Source organism: Buceros rhinoceros, unplaced genomic scaffold (genome assembly GCF_000710305.1).
Source record: "Buceros rhinoceros silvestris isolate BGI_N320 unplaced genomic scaffold, ASM71030v1 scaffold5844, whole genome shotgun sequence".
Classification (NCBI taxonomy): domain Eukaryota; kingdom Metazoa; phylum Chordata; class Aves; order Bucerotiformes; family Bucerotidae; genus Buceros; species Buceros rhinoceros.
The window spans coordinates 5,705-25,774 of NW_010407542.1; the positions used below are offsets into that span (position 1 = coordinate 5,705).

Consider the following 20,070-nt stretch of genomic DNA (forward strand, 5'->3'; position numbering starts at 1 on the left):
GCTTGGGTCTGGTTAAAGTACTGCAGGTCATTAACTCTGTTAATGCCAGGCTTTGCAACTCACACACCCCCAAAGCCATAAAGATGTAAAGCTCTGGCTATGTTCTTGGTCTCCTGAGGGCACTAACAAGCTTAGATAAAGCTGCTTGCTTTCTCAGCTTCATTTAAAGAAAAAACAAAATAGCAAAGCCCAAACTAGACCATTGCAATTACCACCAATATCAGCCTCAGATGCGCCAGGATACCTCTGCAGTCTGGGTGAGTGGAAAATGAGCGAAAGAGATAAATAACACAATGAAACAAGACTGAATACTGAACCAATATTGAGTCTGGCAGGACCTTGCAAAACACTTAATGCTGGCGTTTTAGTCTAGATGGGAGCACGACAAAATGGTGTAAGGATCAGCTCAGCAACCCCCTATTTACTAATGAACTATTCTGTCTTGTAACATACGTGGTTTTAGGTGATTGCTGGCTCCTAGCTGCCATCGCATCGCTCACATTGAATCCAGACGTTCTGTATCGCGTTGTCCCCAATGATCAGAGTTTCCAGAAGGACTATGCTGGGATCTTTCATTTTCAGGTACCTATATGATCGGGGTATTGAGAATAAAAGAGCAAAATGCTAGTACTTAGGTAAAAGCAGCCTTTTTTGTGTGTTTGGCACAGGTTAAGTATTCAAGAATTATGGTCTGTAAGTGAAATTGGGGGGCAAGGCAAAGTAAAGCAGGACGGAGTTAAACAATGTTAAACGGCACCTGCTCACTGCTAGGTTCTGCTGTCTTACTGTTGATAGGGCTCTGGTGAGTTGTACAGGTTTTGTAAACCGAACCGAGCCACTACACCACATCAGTAGAGCCAAGTTCTGTCACTGCCAACTGTTAAGAGTGAATTCAGGCTGATGCAGTTCCTCCTCCTTTCCTTCCCTCCCTGTGGCTTTGCCCGCATTTCCTCGCCTGCAGACCCAGTACTTTGGGACTGAGCCAGCCTGCTTCGACTAGAGGTTAGGCTCGGGTATGAGCAGTATGATTTCACGCTGCAAAGCTAAAGGAGGTGTTTTGGTGAGGACAGGTGTTTTACAGCACACTCCTATCCCTTCCACCAGCTCATTTCAGCAGAGGGGTTATTTGCGTGAATTACCTTTTTTCCTTTCAGGACTGCATCAGATTCTGGTGTAAATGTTTCGAGAGTTCAGGCAAATAATTAACATTATCAATGTGTCACACACTTCCCAGCATTTCCAGAAGGAATTAGCACTATTGAATGCTTTCCCTTTGGGTGACCTTTCCTTGCAGCATTTTTACAGGGGCTTTTTTTTTTTTTGTTTTTACCCCCTGGTGGTTTGGGCCTTAAAAGAGCAGACAAGCAGAGATACTTTAGAGTATCCTGCTTACGCGGTACCTTCCTGGCTCTACCTGGAGCACCAACATTGTTCCAGATGTTATGTGCAAAAAGTTGCGGTTGTACTGCCCATCAGCAATATTTAATACAGTGCTAAGAAGCCTTCTCAGTGCTTCACAGGGCCATGAAGAGTTTGCTTCTATTACAAGGGAGAGGAGTCCAACGTGGGAATTAAACCTTACAGTGACTTATCAAATGGGAACTGATGAGAGGTAAAGGGGCAGGAAGGCGGTAATGTGGAGCTATTATGTGCACACCATCACTCATCATCTTTTCCTATCTTCTTTTTATCAGTTCTGGCAGTACGGGGAGTGGGTGGACGTTGTGGTGGATGACAGGCTGCCCACCAAGAATGGAAAGCTGGTCTTCGTGCACTCGGAGGAAGGCAACGAGTTCTGGAGCGCGCTGCTGGAGAAGGCCTATGCCAAGTATGGTGCAGTGCTCCTGGTTGTGCAGAAGCTGGCTGCCCAGGCGGTTGTGGTATCAGACACAGTGCTCTTCACTCAAACGCAGCCTTCATTCCACCCATTATTTACCGTCTCCTCTAGGTCCCTAAAGGATATTGCCAACTGTCTGTTTCAAGGGGCTTTCGCTCTGGTGCCCTGGGTCACACTGATGATCACACAGACCAAGAGATACTAAATGATAAACCTCCTTTCTGGAGTGCTGATGCTTACAGGTGGAGATGGCCCCTTAAAGAGCTTGTCATCTCTCCCACAGGCTGAACGGCTCTTACGAAGCTCTTGCAGGAGGGTCCACTATGGAGGGCTTTGAGGATTTTACTGGAGGCATTTCTGAGTCCTATTTGCTGCGGAAGGCTCCTCCGAATCTGTACCAAATCATCCAGAAGGCTCTGAGGGCTGGGTCACTGCTTGGTTGTTCCATTGATGTAAGAGACTGCTGCTGCTTTACTCTCCTTGCTGCGCTTCTCAGGGCTCTGGTCCGTACTGTAACAAAAGCTTGGACCAATGTTAGGCATAGGTAGGAAGGTTGAATTAAAAACAAACTGCAATTAATGGGGAGTTTTATTGATTCAGTTATAAAAACTTTGGATGAGGTTCTAAATAACCATCACCGTTGTTCCCTTTTTACGACAGAGACCATGACAAACTTAGAGCCATGAACTGTGGACTTGTCTTCTTGAGCTCTGTTTTCATTCTCTGAGTATCTTTTCTCATTCAAATTCTGTCTAATTTCAGCTCCAACTGCTTGACTGCCATAGACAAACTCTTTGAGACACTTTATTGTAGCCTGTATTCTGATTCTGGGTTTGGTTTTCAGCCCTTGAGATTATTGACACCTGTAATACAAACCCTCTCAAGTTACAGATGATGTTTGTACATAGTTCTGAAACTTCACACCTTTCACATCCTGTTTCATTATCTTGTTTGAAATCCTGGTTCCTGGCGTATAGGATTACTGGAGTGCAAGTTTTGATATGCTGGTTCTCAGCGGATACATGCTAGAGCTTAATTCACATGGACACGTCTTTGCAGGTGACTAGGTCTGCAGGTTGCCTGAGCTGGGAATTTGATTTAGATTTCATTGTACATTCTTCAACTTCTGCTGTGTTAGTACTGCATATTTAGGGGTGTGAAAATGCGGAGGTGAACTTTTGCTGTGGATCTCACCTCTGTTTAATATACTTTGCATCAAGAATATTGATATTCACTGTGTGTACTACTTTGGGTGTCTTCCCCCATATTAATTTGCTCATGAAAGCCAAGTTCATACATAAGATATAGTCCTAAATGTGCATACTTTTATTGCCCCAGATAACTTCTGCAGCTGAAATAGAAGCAATCACAAGTCTGAAGCTGGTCAAGGGACATGCTTACTCTGTCACTGGAGCAGAAGAGGTAAGCCAGCCCCTCGAGGGCCATCATACAAACCAGCCTGGGGTTGCAATACTGCAGTGCCTTCAACTTTTTGATGTCGTTCTGTGAATGACCAAATAAAAATGTTGCTAACTTATGCATCCTCTTACAGAAAGAAAAAAAACCCCCAAAACCTCTAGTACTTAGCCAGGTCAGAAGCTCTGTACTGGTACTTACATAGAGTGTACCGTGCAGTCTGCAGCTTGTATTGTGTCCACAGACTGGAATGTGAAATGCAGAGGTGGGCCAAGCTGTTACTGAAATGCAGGGTATGGGAAGGAGAAACAGGAGAGGAGGCAGCCCTTTCCCCGCATGGTTGTACTGCATGAGTTGGGAACATGTACTTTGCCAGTCAGTGCTAACAGGAAAGAATTTAATTATCATGAACTCTGCCGGCAGTCTCACTTTCAGAGTGAGCCCTAGATACTCATGCTCCTCCGAAACTGGAATCATTGCAGATATGTCCATGCCAAATAACCTCTTTCCAACCTTGCTGTCTTGTATGACTCTCCTGCTTTTGAAGATGTAGATAATCTGCTGGTTTGTAGCTGATGTTTTTCCTTACAAGTTGCTGTCATTAACTGAAATGGTGAGTGCTGCAGCTAATAGCTCACCTAGTGGCACGGGATAATTAATGTAAGATAAGGGTTGAAGGCATCTAGGTTCTTTTACCTTTGCAAATTATAATGGGTTGCATCACTCAAGTACAAATTGTGTTCTTTCATGTCTGCAAAGCAATTGCCCTGTGATGATTGGAGTAATGGAAATGCTCAAGCTCTGTTGTGAATCTTTTAGGTGTATTACCGAGGACGGACAGAGAAACTAGTGAGGCTTAGAAATCCCTGGGGTGAAGTGGAATGGACTGGAGCTTGGAGTGATAAGTAGGTTTTTATATGCCCCTGCTTCTCTCTTTTCAGTGTATTTTGTTATATATTAAAAATCAGATTAGGACTATGCAGTTAATCCAATCACAAAGCACATTTAGGAGAGGTGCTAAATCAGTTGGAATAAAACACTATTAATTTATTAGCAAGTTTAGATATTGATCTGCCCTGCCCAGTGGACATTCTCCCCTGCCTCAGGAAGAACTTGCTAATAAGAAAGAACATCCCATGTTTGAATTGTGAGAAGGCAATGCAAGACATAACTACATCATTTTGCAAGATAACTTTTCTCAGAGTGATCCTACTGGTGGTGCCAGGACCTTAGCAGAGTATACAAACCAATCCCATTCCTGGGAATTACAGCAGGGGTAAACCACTGGGCCTCTGCTTCAACTCTAAGGTTGGCTGACTCTAAATCAGACCAGTATTTGGTTTCTACTGGAGAATCTTGAAAAAAATGGGAATGTTGACTAAGCTAAGGATCCAGAAGTTTGGAAATCTCTCAGAAACTGTCCGGGCTTCAGCTATCTTGGAATCTCAGGTGAATGGCAACACCTTTTATTTTTAATATTATATTTAGAAAGGCATAAATTAAACTTTCATTTAGGCCACTTTTCACATAACACTTGAGATTTCAGTTTCCTGTCCCGACTGATTGCAGTCCTGGTGCTGATGTTGTATCACACTTAAATAGAAAATAGAGATAAACTTTGCAATTATTCTTACCCTTATCAGAGCTGCTTTGCTCAGCCCCAAGATAAGGCGCCTCAGACACACACACATGCCATATCCTGATTTTGTTACGCCTGTTTCACCACGGGACAACCCTGCCGAGGCAGGTGCAGGATTGCATTGTCACGTGGGAGCAGATCGAGCGCACAATGCAGCTTGCTGCACATGAGCATCAGAATGGGAAGGAGCATTGCTGTTCTCTGCAGTACATTTTCTAACTCCACATTTTTGTTTTCTAGTTCTTTTGTGACCCGTAACAGCAGAGCTTATATCGTTTCCCTAGGGAGACTATCAAGCATCCCAATAGATCTTACAACGGAGCAGCTCTGCCCGACTTTGCGGCTGTGTGTTACCTAATCCAGCCAGTCTGCAATATTTGTGCACTCTGGCTCCTGGCAGTGATGATTCAATTTACGACTTATTTGTTACAAATATGGTTGCAGTCTGATTCCAGCCCTGTATAGTCAGGTTGCAGTGTGTGCCGCCCGTTGGGAGGGGCAGAAGGTCTAGTTGTTGAAGGAATACATACTCCTTTGTCAGCTGTAGCCGAAGAGAGAGCCTAACTCTCTGACCTCGTTGTAGAGCAGCATGCAACAACAGAACAACTTGCTTTTGTGCTTTGTCTGCAGTGCCCCTGAATGGAATTATGTCGATCCCAAACAAAAACAGGCTCTGGATAAGCAAGTAGATGATGGAGAGTTTTGGTGAGAACTGTTCATTGAGCTTAAACTTTTGTTCGTTTTAAGTGCATGTATGCTCTTTAGGTAGTCCTTTCAGTTTGATGGAGAGAAAACGCCGGCACCAAGGGGGTTAATAATGGTATGCACGTGTAGTTGGCCTCTTGTTTATCTCCCTTCCCATTCCAATATTACCTTTTATTAGAGCTTGCATAACTCAGTGCTTATCCAAAATATAGAGACCAGATGGCAATAAAATTAATGAGGTGGCAATGATGAACCTCAGCTGCTCTACATCTTGGGCTTTGTTTTTTTGCCTAATTGCTACACACTAATGAAAAACTTTAGATTACCAGCTTGGGAAGAGCCTGTTTACTGAGATCTAATGGAAAGGCCATCCCAGTTAGCTGATTATATGGATCAGTACTGAACGCATGTCACTCTGTCCTAAACTGGAAAGATAAATGGCCACCATCTTCCAGTGCAATCAGCTATACAGGCCATAAGGCACTGAGAAACAAGAACAGATCTCTTCTTGCAGCACGGAGTGATCAAGATCTGTCACTCTTGCAAACCTACTAGGAGTGGTAAAAACAAACATCAACAATAGAATTAAAGCAAAACACCAAGCTGAGACTATTTTTTCTACAGAGTGACATTTCAATAAGGACCAGCTCTAACTCCCACTAAATGGTATCTCCTTGCACATTTTGTTCCAACAGTTTTAATGTATTTACTCATGAAACACAATCCTGAGGGACTGCCCACAGCTGGGCGTGGCAGAAAATGGTATGACTGAGCCGTTGGGAACAACTGTCTCCGGGAGATACAGCTCATTCAGGGAGTAGAAATCCTGTTTCTCAACAGCCAGTTCCAAGTTTCAGAGTTCAATTAAATGGGGCTTTGGGTAGCTCTGCAGTGCCGACATTTCCTGCCCTGTTGGAAGAGGCATTCGTTTGCAGTCGCCGTGACTGTTGCGGGCTAAGGGACTAACCCTGGTCTTTTTGTGTGCCAGGATGGCATATTCGGATTTTCAAAGGCAGTTCACCCGTCTTGAGATCTGCAACTTGACTCCCGACACGCTGGCAAGCAACGAGGTCAATAAGTGGAACCTGACCCTGTTTAATGGACAGTGGAGACGGGGTTCGACTGCTGGGGGCTGCCAGAACTACCAAGGTGTCTCAGCCAAGTGGGCATTTGGTGAAATACCAAACAAAACAATCAAAAAATGAATGCTTGTGAACTGGAGGGGCCTTTGATGGGAAGGGTTTGGATGTGCAGCTCTTTCTGCGGGAGTTTAGACATTAAGCAAAAGCTTGGCAGTCTAAACGGAGATCTAATTCACGCTTATTTCCTCATCGGGGATTTCCACCCCACTAAGCAGTTAATTCATGACTGTATTCTTTTTTTCCCTCTGTCTGCTTTTCCTGCTTACATGGTTCTTGCTACTGACTGGAGTAATCCTCTGAAGAGTTGGGCAGGCCAGAAAAGTGTCACAGTTCAGTGGCAGTGTTGTCTCCCACTCATTTTCAGGTTAGACCTCTGGAGAGGCTGGCTGGCATTTGGTCCTATTGCAACAATAACAGCTTCAGCCAAGGATATTTCCTGGAGGAAAACGACTGACTGGAATTAATGATACCAGCTCCTCCCTGTCGGTCACTACTCCCCAGGAAATACCTCGGTGCTTTAATTTGCCATGGCTCCAACTGATACTCAGCATAGCCATGAAAACATGAAACCATATGACATAATGGAAAGGACTGGAAAAACTCCAGGCAAAAGTCCTTCCAAAGGGATGTTCTCTGTAATTCTAGTGACAATCATCTTGGCTATGATGACAGCAAAATCTCCTCCTTTCTGTCTTAGCAACATACTGGACCAATCCCCAGTTTAAAATCCGTTTGGATGAACCAGATGATGACCACGAAGGGAGTTTGGACGAGCCGTGCTGTACTATATTGGTGGGCTTGATGCAGAAGAACCGCAGGAGACAGAAGAGAATGGGAGAAGCTTTGCTTAGTATTGGTTATTCGCTCTATCAGGTGAAGTTTGTTCCTGATTAAAGGCTTTATTCCCTGTTCTGTTACACTGGAAAAAAATAGCAGTGTGCTACATCTTGACATTCAGCACTACACTTCAATAAGGACTGGATTTTGCAAGATGGTTCAAATCCTTCTCTCATTTCTTCCTGACCCACATAATATGGGAAGATTCAGATAAATTTAGGCTCACTTTTTTTCCCGCTTTAGCAGGAGAGCAGTGTAAAACTGGAGGCAATAATTTAGCAACAGTCTCATTGAGAGTCTTCTCTAACAAAATCTGAATGGGGGCAGGCTCAGGGTGCCTGGCAATTCCAGATAAGTGTTTCTGATTACAGCCTATCGTTAGCGTTCAGCAATCACTTTCTTTTTTTTTATTAGTTTTCCCATACATCTGAAAATTGTTTTGATTCACTGTCCACCATGTAATTGTTCTGGTTCAGTCTTTTTTTTTTTTATCTTCCTGATTCTCCCAGTGTTGCTTCTGTCTCTGAAAAAAACATATAGGGAAAAAAATCTACAGTGTCACCTCTAATTTCTCTAATGTGAGGAGAGAGAAGAAAATACAAAAATTTCCAACCAGTATTATCATTCCCAATATCATACTTGGAGAAAAGCAATTAAATGTGGTATAGATTCCACTGGATGAAGATCATTAACCAGCACAGGTGGGAACAGATGGGAATGGCTGACTTTTGCTAATCTATCTTGTGCAGGATGGTTCAAAACTAGGAAGGGTTTTCTCTAGTGCCTCAGTGTGTGCATGCACAAATGGTTCTCTCCAAGCTCATTTCTGAGTTGCCATCTGCATGGTGCCAAGCACCCTGTCCTACTGACATCTTGAATTTGCACATTAAGGATATTTGCCTGCTCATATCCCTGAGTGATATATCATAACCCTAGAGAAGTTATCAGAGCTCTGGTGCTTTACATCTGTTTCATCCCATCTGCCACCTCCGTGATCTTTTCCATGGTAGAGTAGACGGTGACTTTTACTGATATGAAGACTTTATTTCGGCAGATATGGCTGCTAAGTCATCTCAGGTAGACATCCAACTATGATCCAAGCACTGTTGTAGATTTACATCATTGCAGCTGATGCTGTGGCTGATGCAGTTAGGACAGCATGGGTGGTGATCTAAAACAGGTCTTTGTGCAGGAAAATGTGAAAAGATGTATGCTCAAGTTTACCTGCCTTGTAGAACTCTTCTAAGTCATGTAGCTTAAACTGCCTACTGACAATAAGTGTCAGTGTGCCCATCTCTGAGCCCCTGGCCTTCTGGTATGCTGGTTCTAAGGAACAAGGGTCTCAAGGGGCCATTGGAATCATTGTATGTGTGGTATTTTCAAAAGCTCTTTTGGGGCTTGGGAGGACACTCTCTTTGCCTCTCACTGAAATCTGTGCTCTCAAGACAATGAATTGCTTCTGGAAAAGCTACCTTATATTTGTATATACAAATTAACACAGCAATTTAGTTAATTTAGGAAGGGACAAATCTTCAGATTTGTTACTTGTTATAATTGCCTTACAACAATCTCGTCATTCTCAGGCTGATTGCTAGTGACGGTCATGTTGTATTTTTATCACATTCCGGTTGCAACAGACTAGTAGATTTTAGTTTTGCTGTAATAAATTCCCAGTTTGTTTTTGGTTAGAAAAGTGGGGCTAACTATGTGGTTGTAAGTGAAAATGAAAAAAAAAAGTGCCTGAAGGAGTCTTTATCTGATTTTTTTTTTTTCTAATGATAGATGCGGGTCTCTAGCAGCCCTTTAACACTGGCTCCTTCTCTTCCTTTCAGATTCCTCAGGAGGTATGTAATCTCTGCTGAAGACTTCTAGCCTCCAGATGGGCACCTCCTGTTGCACTGGAGAATTAGCTACCAGGAAGACTTCTTCCTTGCTAATGACAGCTCTTCTGGAGAGCTTTGTTCTTGGATCACTGGACCAAGTTCAGATCTCAAGTTTTGAATAACCATTTCCAAGGAACTGGGATACAAGGCTGTATTATAGACATCATTTATACTTGTTGAAAATTTGCTTCCACTAAGTTTGTATAACAGAGGTCAGAATTTGTCTGTTTAGTGCAGGTGAAGGCAGAGCAGGGTCTTGGCATTCTAAAATGTAGAAGAAATGCCAGACTCCGTGGATCCAGCTCTGAGCTGGGGCTCCTGGTAATGAGCAAACCCTGCTCAACCTTCCCTAATCCTCCCAGATGTCAATACTGAGGTAAAGAGACTTCTCATTCCCGAAGAAAGAGAACCCAGTGGGGTTTGGCAGTACAATTAGCCTGTACTGATTACTACGGTCCAGTAGCCTGTGCTGCCAATTTTTCTGCCGTTTTGCTTCTCTCTCAGTAAATGAATGTGTGGTCATGTAGCAATTAACCGTGTTCTTTTAACAGCCTTGCAGATGCAAAGGGAAAATTAACTTTATATATTGAAAAAGATATGGATCTGGCTCCTTAACCTTTGCATTCCCGCTTAGCTTAATATTGAGTGAGGAGAAAGGATGGGGCTGTTGAATAAACACAAATCCAATCTTAACTTCAGAACAAAAGAGGAAAACCCCCATATTTTTCTACAGTTTGCAACAGAAAAACTGAATGAGCATACGATGTTTGGTGACATCTTTGATGCTCTGATCTTAGACAGACAGAAACCTTATCCACGCCCTGCCTTGTGTCAACTGCACAGCACCTTTTGTGGATCATTGAGTCACACTTTTGGAAAGACATCCCCATGAAGCAAAAGTCATGAATAGGGGTTTTATAGCAGAGATGTTATTTTTACACTACTGTTTCATCTCACATCAGTGTTTTGTTTTATATGCTGTGCAACGTTTCACTTGCCTAAGAGCATAAAGGAGAAGTGAAGTACTATTTTCCTCATGAACCGAAGGAATATTCTTGGTATTACTAATAGAAGTTGGGCAAACCATCTACTGTAGCCCCTAAAGCCTCACCCTTGTGACTACTACTTTGTCCTGTTTACTATTTTCTGTCTGTTTAAAGAAATCAGCGACTCCAATTCCTGTGCAGTTAGATTTATCCCATAGCATAAAATGCTCAAAAATATTCTGATATCTAAATTTGCCCACAAGCAGCCTGTGAAAGCCAAAAAATGATCAATACATGGACAACTTAAGTACAGCAGGTACCAGATATAAGCACATATTATGATCTTTTCTTATTTTATATCACAGATTGTAAAGAGGCATGTGAAAAGATAATTTTTATAGGAAAAGATCCTTGCCCTTTCTAATTATCTGCCTGACTGTTTCCCATGACAGAACCCTGGGGGTTATCTTTTATGCCATCACTCATGGATTTATTATTTTTTGCTAAGAAAAACTTGAGATGGCATAAATCACTGAAATTGAAATAGGGTGGCTGGTTTACCAGTGAACTGTTAAATGGTTTCTAACACGAACACCTTTCCCACAGCTGGAAAACAACACGGATATTCACGCAAACCGCGTCTTCTTCGCGACGCACCAACCAGCAGCCCGGTCTGATCCTTATGTCAACCTGCGTGAAGTCTCCAGCCGCATGAAGCTGCCCCGGGGAGAGTACCTCATTGTGCCGTCCACTTTTGAGCCTTACAAAAACGGAGAGTTCTGCCTGCGAGTTTTTTCTGAGAAACACGCTAAAACGCAGTGCGTATCTTCTCTGCAGAGCCCCTCTTCTGCTGGTGAGGCACAGAAAGGAAAGGTCAGGTGTTGCACCCACATTCTCTGCTCCATCTTTGCCCTTAACTGGCAAAATAGGCCCATTTCTAAGAGCTATTTTCTTACATTGTCTACCATGTGTGATGCACACATCCATGGTAAAGAGTCACTGATCTTCAGATGGCCTCCACCAAGCGCTCAAGTGGTAACTAGGTCCCTCAGGTGTGTGAATTAGAAGTTCCCATGATTAAAGAGTGCAGGATTAGGGGGCATGACAGTGAGGCGATGGTTTTTAAAAGGGTTGTATCACTATCAGCCGTTGAATAAAAAAACGGGAGTCTGGATACAAGATAAGAACCACAAGGCCGCACTTCCCAAGGAAAATACCTTCGAAGAGGTGGGACCGACAGAGGTGGGATGGGGAGCAGGGGGAGCAGGATACCCAGGAGCTTGTTCTGTGCATTTGCTAACGCCTTATATTAAAATAACTTGTTTTGCTAATTACTTTAAAGGCAAATAGCAGACTCATAATTTCTGGCTGTTTTTTTTTTTTTTCCTTAGGATGATTGGTGATGTGGTGTCTGCAAAACCGTATGAGGTAAAAGTCTTAATTGGGCAGATCGTTCACTGTTTTCTTTTGTTTTTTTTTTTTAGCAGACTTTCCTTCATAATGTGGGGGCAAAACAGGGATATGGTTTTTATTTCTCCCCTGCACTGGGGTTACACTATGTGTTTCTATTCAGGAGAAATACTTTTTGGTTGTGAGGATTCACTACATACCTCCATGTTTTAGCTTCAGGGGAATTTTCTAATGTGGGGGCAAAACAGGGATATGATTTTTATTTCTCCCCTGCACTGGGGTTACACTATGTGTTTCTATTCAGGAGAAATACTTTTTGGTTGTGAGGATTCACTACATACCTCCATGTTTTAGCTTCAGGGGAATTTTCTCGTACCTGGGCCCATGTGGCACATAAACTGCACCCTTGTAGACTAGGCTGAAACATGTTAAATTGTCCTCCTAACTAGCACAGGTAGAAGAAGATGGGGAGGGCACAGAATGATCTTTTCCATTTAAACAAAAGCTCTTCCTGAAGGCCAAGAGAAATTACAAGAGCAGACTTCCAAGGAACTGCTGAATTGCTATGGCCAGGTGCAGCAACATTTACACTGCAGAAATTTTATGAACATCTGCTACCTTGATAGTGGAAGAAAACTGTTTCATCAGTCTTAGAAAATATTTACTCCCAAATGAAGCCAGCCCCTGGCTGGTTGTGATTTAAGGGGTGTCTCTCTTTTACCATTGCTGCAGAGCAAGTGCTCCTTTTCCGTTGCTGTAAACAGTCCCCTGCAAAGCTGCTTTGCGATATCCACAGCTCACTTTCTAGAACCGCCTTGTAAACCACACTCTTGGTCATCTCTTTCCTCTAGCCTCATGTCGATAGCAAAGGTATAGATGACGAGTTCAAGACTCTATTTCAAAAGCTCTCAGGAGAGGTAAGTGCAGTAAAGCGAAAGGAAAAGACCGGGACCTCTCTGTTATGATTATGCAGCTATTTGACTTGCCGATTCCTCCTGTCTTCAGAAAACCAAGCAGTCCTCCTCTTTTATTAACTCACAGCTTCAGTTCAATTTATTTTACAACAGAGCAGTTTTACTACATGGTTCCTGTTATTGGTGCAAAATGTGATTTGTTCCCTAGGTAATCAAGGCATGGAATAACTTTGAAACTAGGGGTGATGAGAGTGAGTAAGGACTGTGAAAATATTATCCCATGGTGAAATAAATTACCTGTGGAGTTAGCGTATAATTCTGACAATTGCCTAGTTGGCCAATTCCTTCCTTTTTGTTTAGAACCCCCAGGAACTGGAAAACTGGTGGCTGAACTTTCTCGCTGTTTATTGTATTTGACAAACCTCAGTGTCTATAAAGCCCTGCTGCACTAGCTGGTGGCTGTCACATCAGATTTTCTCTTAATGAACAGGTGGCCACTGGCATTGGAGGGGGAAAACATCTTGTAAGTCAGAAAGACCTCTTCTGTGTTTTGAGAGGGCAATTTTAGTATTTGGTTGTAGTTTCTGCAAGCCTGGAAAATCTCAAATGCTCTCCTGAACCTCTAGCTGAGAAAGAAGGCACTCAATCAATTCAGTCAAGCCTGTTAAACAGTTAAACATTTAAACTTAGTTAACTCAGTCATGTCACCATGGCACCTAATGAACCACTTATTTGCCGTTAGAAAGGCTAGGAAATACGGTTTCTGAGGATCTCCTGATGGTAAATGTAAAGTGTTAGAAAAAAATTAAATATTTACATGCCTCAGATAAGGAAGACAAATTTAGATATCTGACAGCATATGAATAAAGCTTGTTTCAAATAATTTTTGGGTTAGCACCTGAAGTGTTTTTCGTTTTCTGTGCAGGACTGGGAAGTGACTGCAATTGAACTTCAAACTATCCTAAACCGGGTTCTGGCGAAGAGTGAGTAGCATTACGTAGTTCTCTCTGAATGGGACTGAAAGGCATGTGATGAAATGGCGAGACATAATGTTGCTCTTTTGTCAGAGTGAAAGTCTGTGCCTGGGTCCATGAGCACACAGATGAGATCTGTGCTGACAAAACCCAGCTCTGTAAGTGAAGGGCAATGAAAAACTGAATTTGTGTCTGTCCCCAGCTGATTTTCTCCTGGCTTGCTGAACCTCTAATGTGGGGATGAAAAATACCCTTTCAAGCACTGCCAGCAGATGTTCCGCAGAGGGACTGTATTCCCTGTACTGTCTCGGAGGACTACCGTGGGACAATATTATTATGCTGCTGCACAGTTTCTGTGGACAGATAGATGCCTACCACCTCCAAAACCAATAGCATCCCCTGCCCCCGTGCCAAAAAAACATGTTAATCAGCTGAAGGGGAATAGTAGAAGAAATGGCAGGGCATTCACTTTGCTAACAAGGTTTTAAGGTGGCTGACATCTCCAAGGTTGTCTGCAGAAAGGTATTTGTCTAAAAGTATTCCTGACTTGGATTTTACTTCTTTTTTGTACAGGAAAGGATGTTAAAAGTGATGGATTCGATATTAACACTTGCAGGGAGATGATCAGCCTTTTTGATGTATCCTTTGAATGTCATTTCATCATCTTTAAAGTTTCTGGATCTCCTTTGCAAAACTTACTGACGAGATGAGCTAAGTTTACACTTCCATTGTCCAGACACATGGCTGAAGGCATAAAATCCAGCCAAGCAGCTCTATCAGCTCGGGGTGGCAGCAACCTGAACCGTTTAATCATTGGCGCCTTCTCTCACCTGCTCTGCATCTCTCATTGCTCAAACTTTTCCTAAAAATAGCAGAAAGAAGCAGCAGGGACTGCTGCCTGGATGACTCTGTGCAGTTTTGGATGCACACACAGCATGGCTGGCAGGAGGCTGGTTTTAAGCACAACCTCAACTACTCTCTCTAAGTCAGATATTGCTTATAGAGCACAGAGCTCAAAGCAACAGAGACAGGCTGGAGAGCCTGTCCGGGGTGTGGGGGGAAGGCTACAAGTGCACGCTGTGCCTCCCTCTGTTATGTGTAGTTTGCAGGACGCATAGAAGCTATAAGCTTTGCATAGCTAACAGAAAAGGAGAGGTCAGCACATCTGCCCAGTAGTCCTTTGACATGCTGAGAAGGCAGCCAGTGCACTGGGAGGGTCAAGAGCCATGCTGCCAGGACTACGCTAACAATGGTCTCATGAGATGGTCAGCAGGGATTAGCTGTGGATCTTGTGGGTCACTGGCTGTTAGAAGTGATACCTTTGCCATACCCTCCGCATTTTCCCAAACCCAAGAGGGCAACTCAATAAGAAAAGCCAAATCCCTGTTTCTGCATCATTTTCCATAGCAAGGGATGTTCAAGACCCTGAAGGACATGGCTGAAGATTGTTGCCTACTATTGACTCTCTCCATTCATTTGCAGTTCCTGCTTTTGGCTTCTAACGCTTGTCTGCTGTGACACCTGTTCTTTATTTTTTTTCCTAAGGACTCTAACCTACTGTTAACTGTGCAAAATGTGAGTGGATCTAATCGTGCTTATATATTTAGCAATCCCATATATCATTCCTTGAGAGTGCAGATAGCCTAGAAATTCTTGGCATGCCTTTAGCTAAGCAAATGTAAAGCTGTAGGCACGTCTGTGCGAGATGGAGATGCATTACAAATGAGAACTAATATGACATTAAGATGGTGCTGTGACGAGAGATACATTTTTATCAGAACATGTTGTTCTCTGGTCTTGCCAAAGATAGAGGAATTCAGATTTTTGAACCATGCCTTAACATCCCCAGACCAATGGGACTGGCACCTTGGGACTTGTAGAATTCAAGACGCTTTGGATGAAGATTCAAAAGTATTTGGTAACATAATATTTCTGACCATCTCCCCTTCCCTCTGAAGTACAGATCCAGAACTGAGACAGGGTTAAACCACCACCGGCAGATATACTTTCTTCTCATAGCTGGAGTTTGTTCCAAGCCCTAGAAACACTTCTGATTTAAAAGGTCACAAGCAGATGCTCTTTCACCTTGTCCCTGCTGCTCTCAATAATTTCCAATACCTTATGGAAAGCCAGATTAACTCTCTTTCATTGGTGGCAAAGACAGCTCGCCCTGCTGCCTGCTGTATTAAAGCTCATATGAACATATCTCTGCGGTTTCAATATGCTACATCACCAGCTGAGCACCAGCACACACAAGAAACACAAATTTTTAAGACTTACAAAAAACAGGCTTTGTATTTTTTAAATCTTGCAGAAGTGCAGAATTATTTTTCTGGCAGATGATTTAATATCCTGAGAAGTTAACACAGAATCAAGTCTAAACAAAGGTCAAATTCGGACCTGCTTGTTTGCCAACATCCTTTCCAGGCAGGCCTGCTGCTAGCGTACCTGATGCTGGTCAGCACAGAGCATCTGTCCCGGAGGTTCATGAAGCACCGGCTCTGTCCTAGGGCTCCTGTGAGCAGAGCAAGCCCTGCAAGCCAATTCCAGTCTCAGCTGTAGGTCTGAGTGGCATCTGATTCTGGATAATAAACCTGCTGGCAATAGGAAGCATCTGTCATTGTGTCTGAAATATTAAGCAAAATGGACTTTGTCTGTTGCTGCGTTTGCCAAATGAAGGGTTTTTTCCTCAATGGCCTGTCTGCCACCACGTAACATGAAGGCAGGCAGGCAGGCTGCCAGCCCATGAGAACGTGTTTCCCAGTCTGCCTTGCTTGCCAGTAGCTACTTGAAACATTTCCCTTGCTCATTTACGTTTCAAAGTGTGGGCACTCGGGCTGGTGGGGGCAGCCCCTGTCGTGGCCATCAGAAACCCAAGGCTCAGTCTGCAGAGCGGAGTGATGGTGGGGACACAGCAGAGATAGGCGCGATTGCCCTGCTGTTAACCTAGCTACACACGCAGGGATGATGGCAGGGCACAGGCTGCAGAGGGGACTAGTAGACCAAGGTCAATCCCTAGAGCAGCCCCGATTATTTCATTCAGGCTGCTAACCCTTGGTGAGCCTTGTGTTACCATGTCTTCACTACTCCTGTTGCCTAGCTATGAAAGCCAAAGCCTGCCTTCCCGTGCTTGCACCGCCGTGTTGCTGTGTGGGCACACACTGAAAGGCCGTCTCCGCATTCCCTCATTCCCCTCTGCTGCAGGCAATCTATAAGAAAGTGGACAGTGACTACTCCGGTACCATTGACTCCCATGAGATGCGAAATGCCCTCAGAGAGGCGGGGGGGGAGAACTGCCCCGGGGAAAGTGCACAGTGACTACTCCGGTACCATTGACTCCCATGAGATGCGAAATGCCCTCAGAGAGGCGGGTGAGTACACTGCTCAGGGACACCACTGGATCACCAAACATCAGAAGAACAGTGGAGCTTTTTAATGGCTTTGCCTACCTCCCATCACCAAGATCACAGTGTTGCCAGTGCTGTTCTCCCTTCCTGACAGTCACAGATGCTACATCTTTTTGCTGTACATATATCAAAGCCCATCCTCTGTTCTGCACTACAAACTACTGATATTTTTGTCCATGCTGTGACCATTGGTTATCCATCTGATCATTACTTGCTCTATTTTTGGCCTCATTATTCCCTAATCTTATTGTCCTCTTTCAGAGCTATGTCCAAACCCTCCTTTTCCTTCATTTCCTCCCACCACCTTTCTCTACACTAGAGAAGGTGCAAGCCTGATCAAGGCGTGCTCCAACGACATCCTCTCTCTCTTTTGGAGCAGTGCTTCCCAGCTCAGGAGCATCTAGAGGACCACTGTTTTTTTGATCTGTCTTGTGCTCAGTGGCATTTGTGTGAATGATCCAGAGACAGAAATAGCATTAATATGGGCCTGAATAGAGCCCAATGTGTTATGTGAGCAGTTGGCTCTATGCAATCGCTGCTATTCAGCTGCAGTGCTAAGACTGGCTAATTAGGGGTTTATCTGGGGAACACAGGACTGGTTTTGCTGTGAAACAATGTGAAATATGCAGTCTGACAAAATGCTGTGGGAGAACTTTATGCCTCCCTTCACCCAGCACAATCAGCTTTGGAAAGGACCCACAGCAGAGGTGGGTGATGGAATCCAACAGAATTCTTCTGGGACGAACAGTCCCCAGTCCTTCACCCAGGTCTGCCTGCAGTTGCAGCAGTCCATGGAAAAGTCACACCAAAGACAGTGTGTTAAACTGCTGTGTCACTGATTTGTGTGCTTCCCACGCCTTCAGGCTTCATGCTCAACGATCAGGTGCAACACAGCATTGTCACCCGCTACGCCTGCAGCAAGCTGACCATTGATTTCGATGGCTTTGTGGCCTGTATGGTCCGCTTGGAGACCCTGTTCAGTAAGTGCCTCCATTTGTAAGCCAAGGGGAATTCTTGAAAACTTTGGGGTTCGTTAACTATTTGCTGCCTTTTAACTATGAATGTAGCAAACTGCATGGAAATGTGAGGGTGCCAGCAAAATTACGTCTGTTGGAGGAAGCAGCAAGGAAATGGCAAAAGCCTTTCCTGTCTAAATGACCATGGAGGGTGGGGGGCATGTTTTTGTAACCTACCGTGCTCCTCTGCTGTACAGTCATCCGCACTTTATGGCCAGTGTTCTGGCCCCCAAGTTGTCCCAGCTCGAATAAATGGTACCATTTATCATTTACAGTACTTACTCAGACCTGATTTACAGGTTTGTTCCCGGATCATACCAGATGCTTCCGCATCAGATTTTATAGCTGTCCTGCTGCCAGCTCTGTTTGCTGCTGTACATCTGACTATTCCACCCCATGAGGTGGCTTAGAAATTACTTGTTAGAGGAAAGAACAGCTGTAATATTATCTTACAGAATCAGTCTAGATTTCCAGTAGATCACGGCAAAAAGCCAGGCTTCTACATTTTGTCGGACAGGGATTCTCTACATGCCATGTGGTTTATATTCAATTTTCCTCCCCCTCTTCTACTTTTCAGAAGTGTTCCGTCTCCTGGATAAAGACAAGAGTGGAGTCATCCAGCTCTCTCTGGCTGAGGTGAGGCTGGTCAGATGGAAATACCACCTGGTTAAGCTACAGCAATGGGCTGCATTAAAATGCACTTATTTAAAATCAGTGTTATAAGTGGTAAACTCAGTAGTTTACCACTTTCAAAGGGGAAGTTAGTTTATGTGAAATACTTCTTCAACTCAGAAGGCCTGTCTGAATTAGTAGAACCTTTACCTCATATGAGCAGGAAAGTAAAGACACATTCAAAACCCCTAAGGATTCTAGAAGTTGTTTACACAATGTGTTTCACTACCTCCTTTCAGAGGGCGGTGGTCAACTCATTAGAAAACACACGGCAGGGAACAGTTCTTGTCTGACAGAGAACGTACTGCTCAACCTGCCAGAATGAGAAGAGACCTTCTTAAGTTGTCAGGTCTTTTTTTCCCCACAATGTTTTTAATGCAAACTTCTCCTGTTGAAGCTGTAATAAAAGCAATCAGCCTGAGTCTTCCCTTTGCAGAATACAAACATAGCTCAGGAAACAGCTGGAAGGGGCCCCAAGAGGTCCATCCAATTAGTCCTCTCAGCAGAAGACTGGATTGAAGGGAAGAGGATGGCTAGGAAGCCCTGTGACCTGTCATAGTTAATTAAACCTGGATGAAATTGTACATTGCATACTCTGACCATAGAATTTTTCAAAGGTCGTGCAACCTGCCCTGGAGAACTGGTCTTCCCCTGAAAGAGACCCTGCTTGCAATGTCTGAGGCCGATCCTGGCGATAAACTTCCCCCAAGTTCCAGAGCAGAATGATCCTATGTGTAAAACAGATTAAAACACAGCTCCAGCCTTTCCCAGCTTGATGTCCCAGAGCTGTTGTAGCGTGCCGTGGTGACATCCTGTGGACCTTCCAGATGGTCTGACTCCTTGTTCTGTTTGTCCCTCAGTGGCTGTGCTGCACACTGGTTTGAACCACGGCTGATGAATTCAGCAGAGACCTCCGAGGCTCTTCTGAACACGGAACCACTCATTCAACTTCTCCTTGTTACGGAAAGCAAAGAAACTTGTCTTTACTTACTGGCAAGTTATTTTAAGCCCACCCAGAAATGATCTCCTGTCAGTTATAAATTAAATGCACCCCTGAACAAAAAAACCCAAACAAAACAAGAACAAGCAAATAAAATAAAACAACCCAAATTCAACCTCCTTTTCTTTTCCTCCCCAAAGAGTATTTCTCTGTGTCATGCGGAAATGTCACTAACCACAGATGGGCCCAGGTGGCTTTGGTTTGACTTCTACTGTGCATCAAAGTCCAACAG

General features: G+C 43.8%; 1 protein-coding gene across 1 annotated transcript; it reads left to right on the top strand.

Annotated features, from left to right (window-relative positions):
* Window positions 1–368: 368 nt before the first annotated feature.
* Window positions 369–19,722, top strand: CAPN8 (calpain 8; the record flags this gene model as incomplete). Its single annotated transcript, XM_010134498.1, has 19 exons — window positions 369–582; window positions 1,695–1,828; window positions 2,121–2,289; window positions 3,176–3,259; window positions 4,073–4,158; window positions 5,523–5,597; window positions 6,586–6,746; window positions 7,437–7,612; window positions 9,409–9,420; window positions 11,052–11,263; window positions 11,837–11,873; window positions 12,707–12,772; window positions 13,695–13,752; window positions 14,317–14,381; window positions 15,593–15,661; window positions 16,948–17,050; window positions 18,014–18,130; window positions 18,744–18,802; window positions 19,699–19,722. Coding segments are annotated over 19 exons (1,921 nt in total), but the record flags the coding sequence as incomplete, so codon positions are not given.
* Window positions 19,723–20,070: the final 348 nt, after the last annotated feature.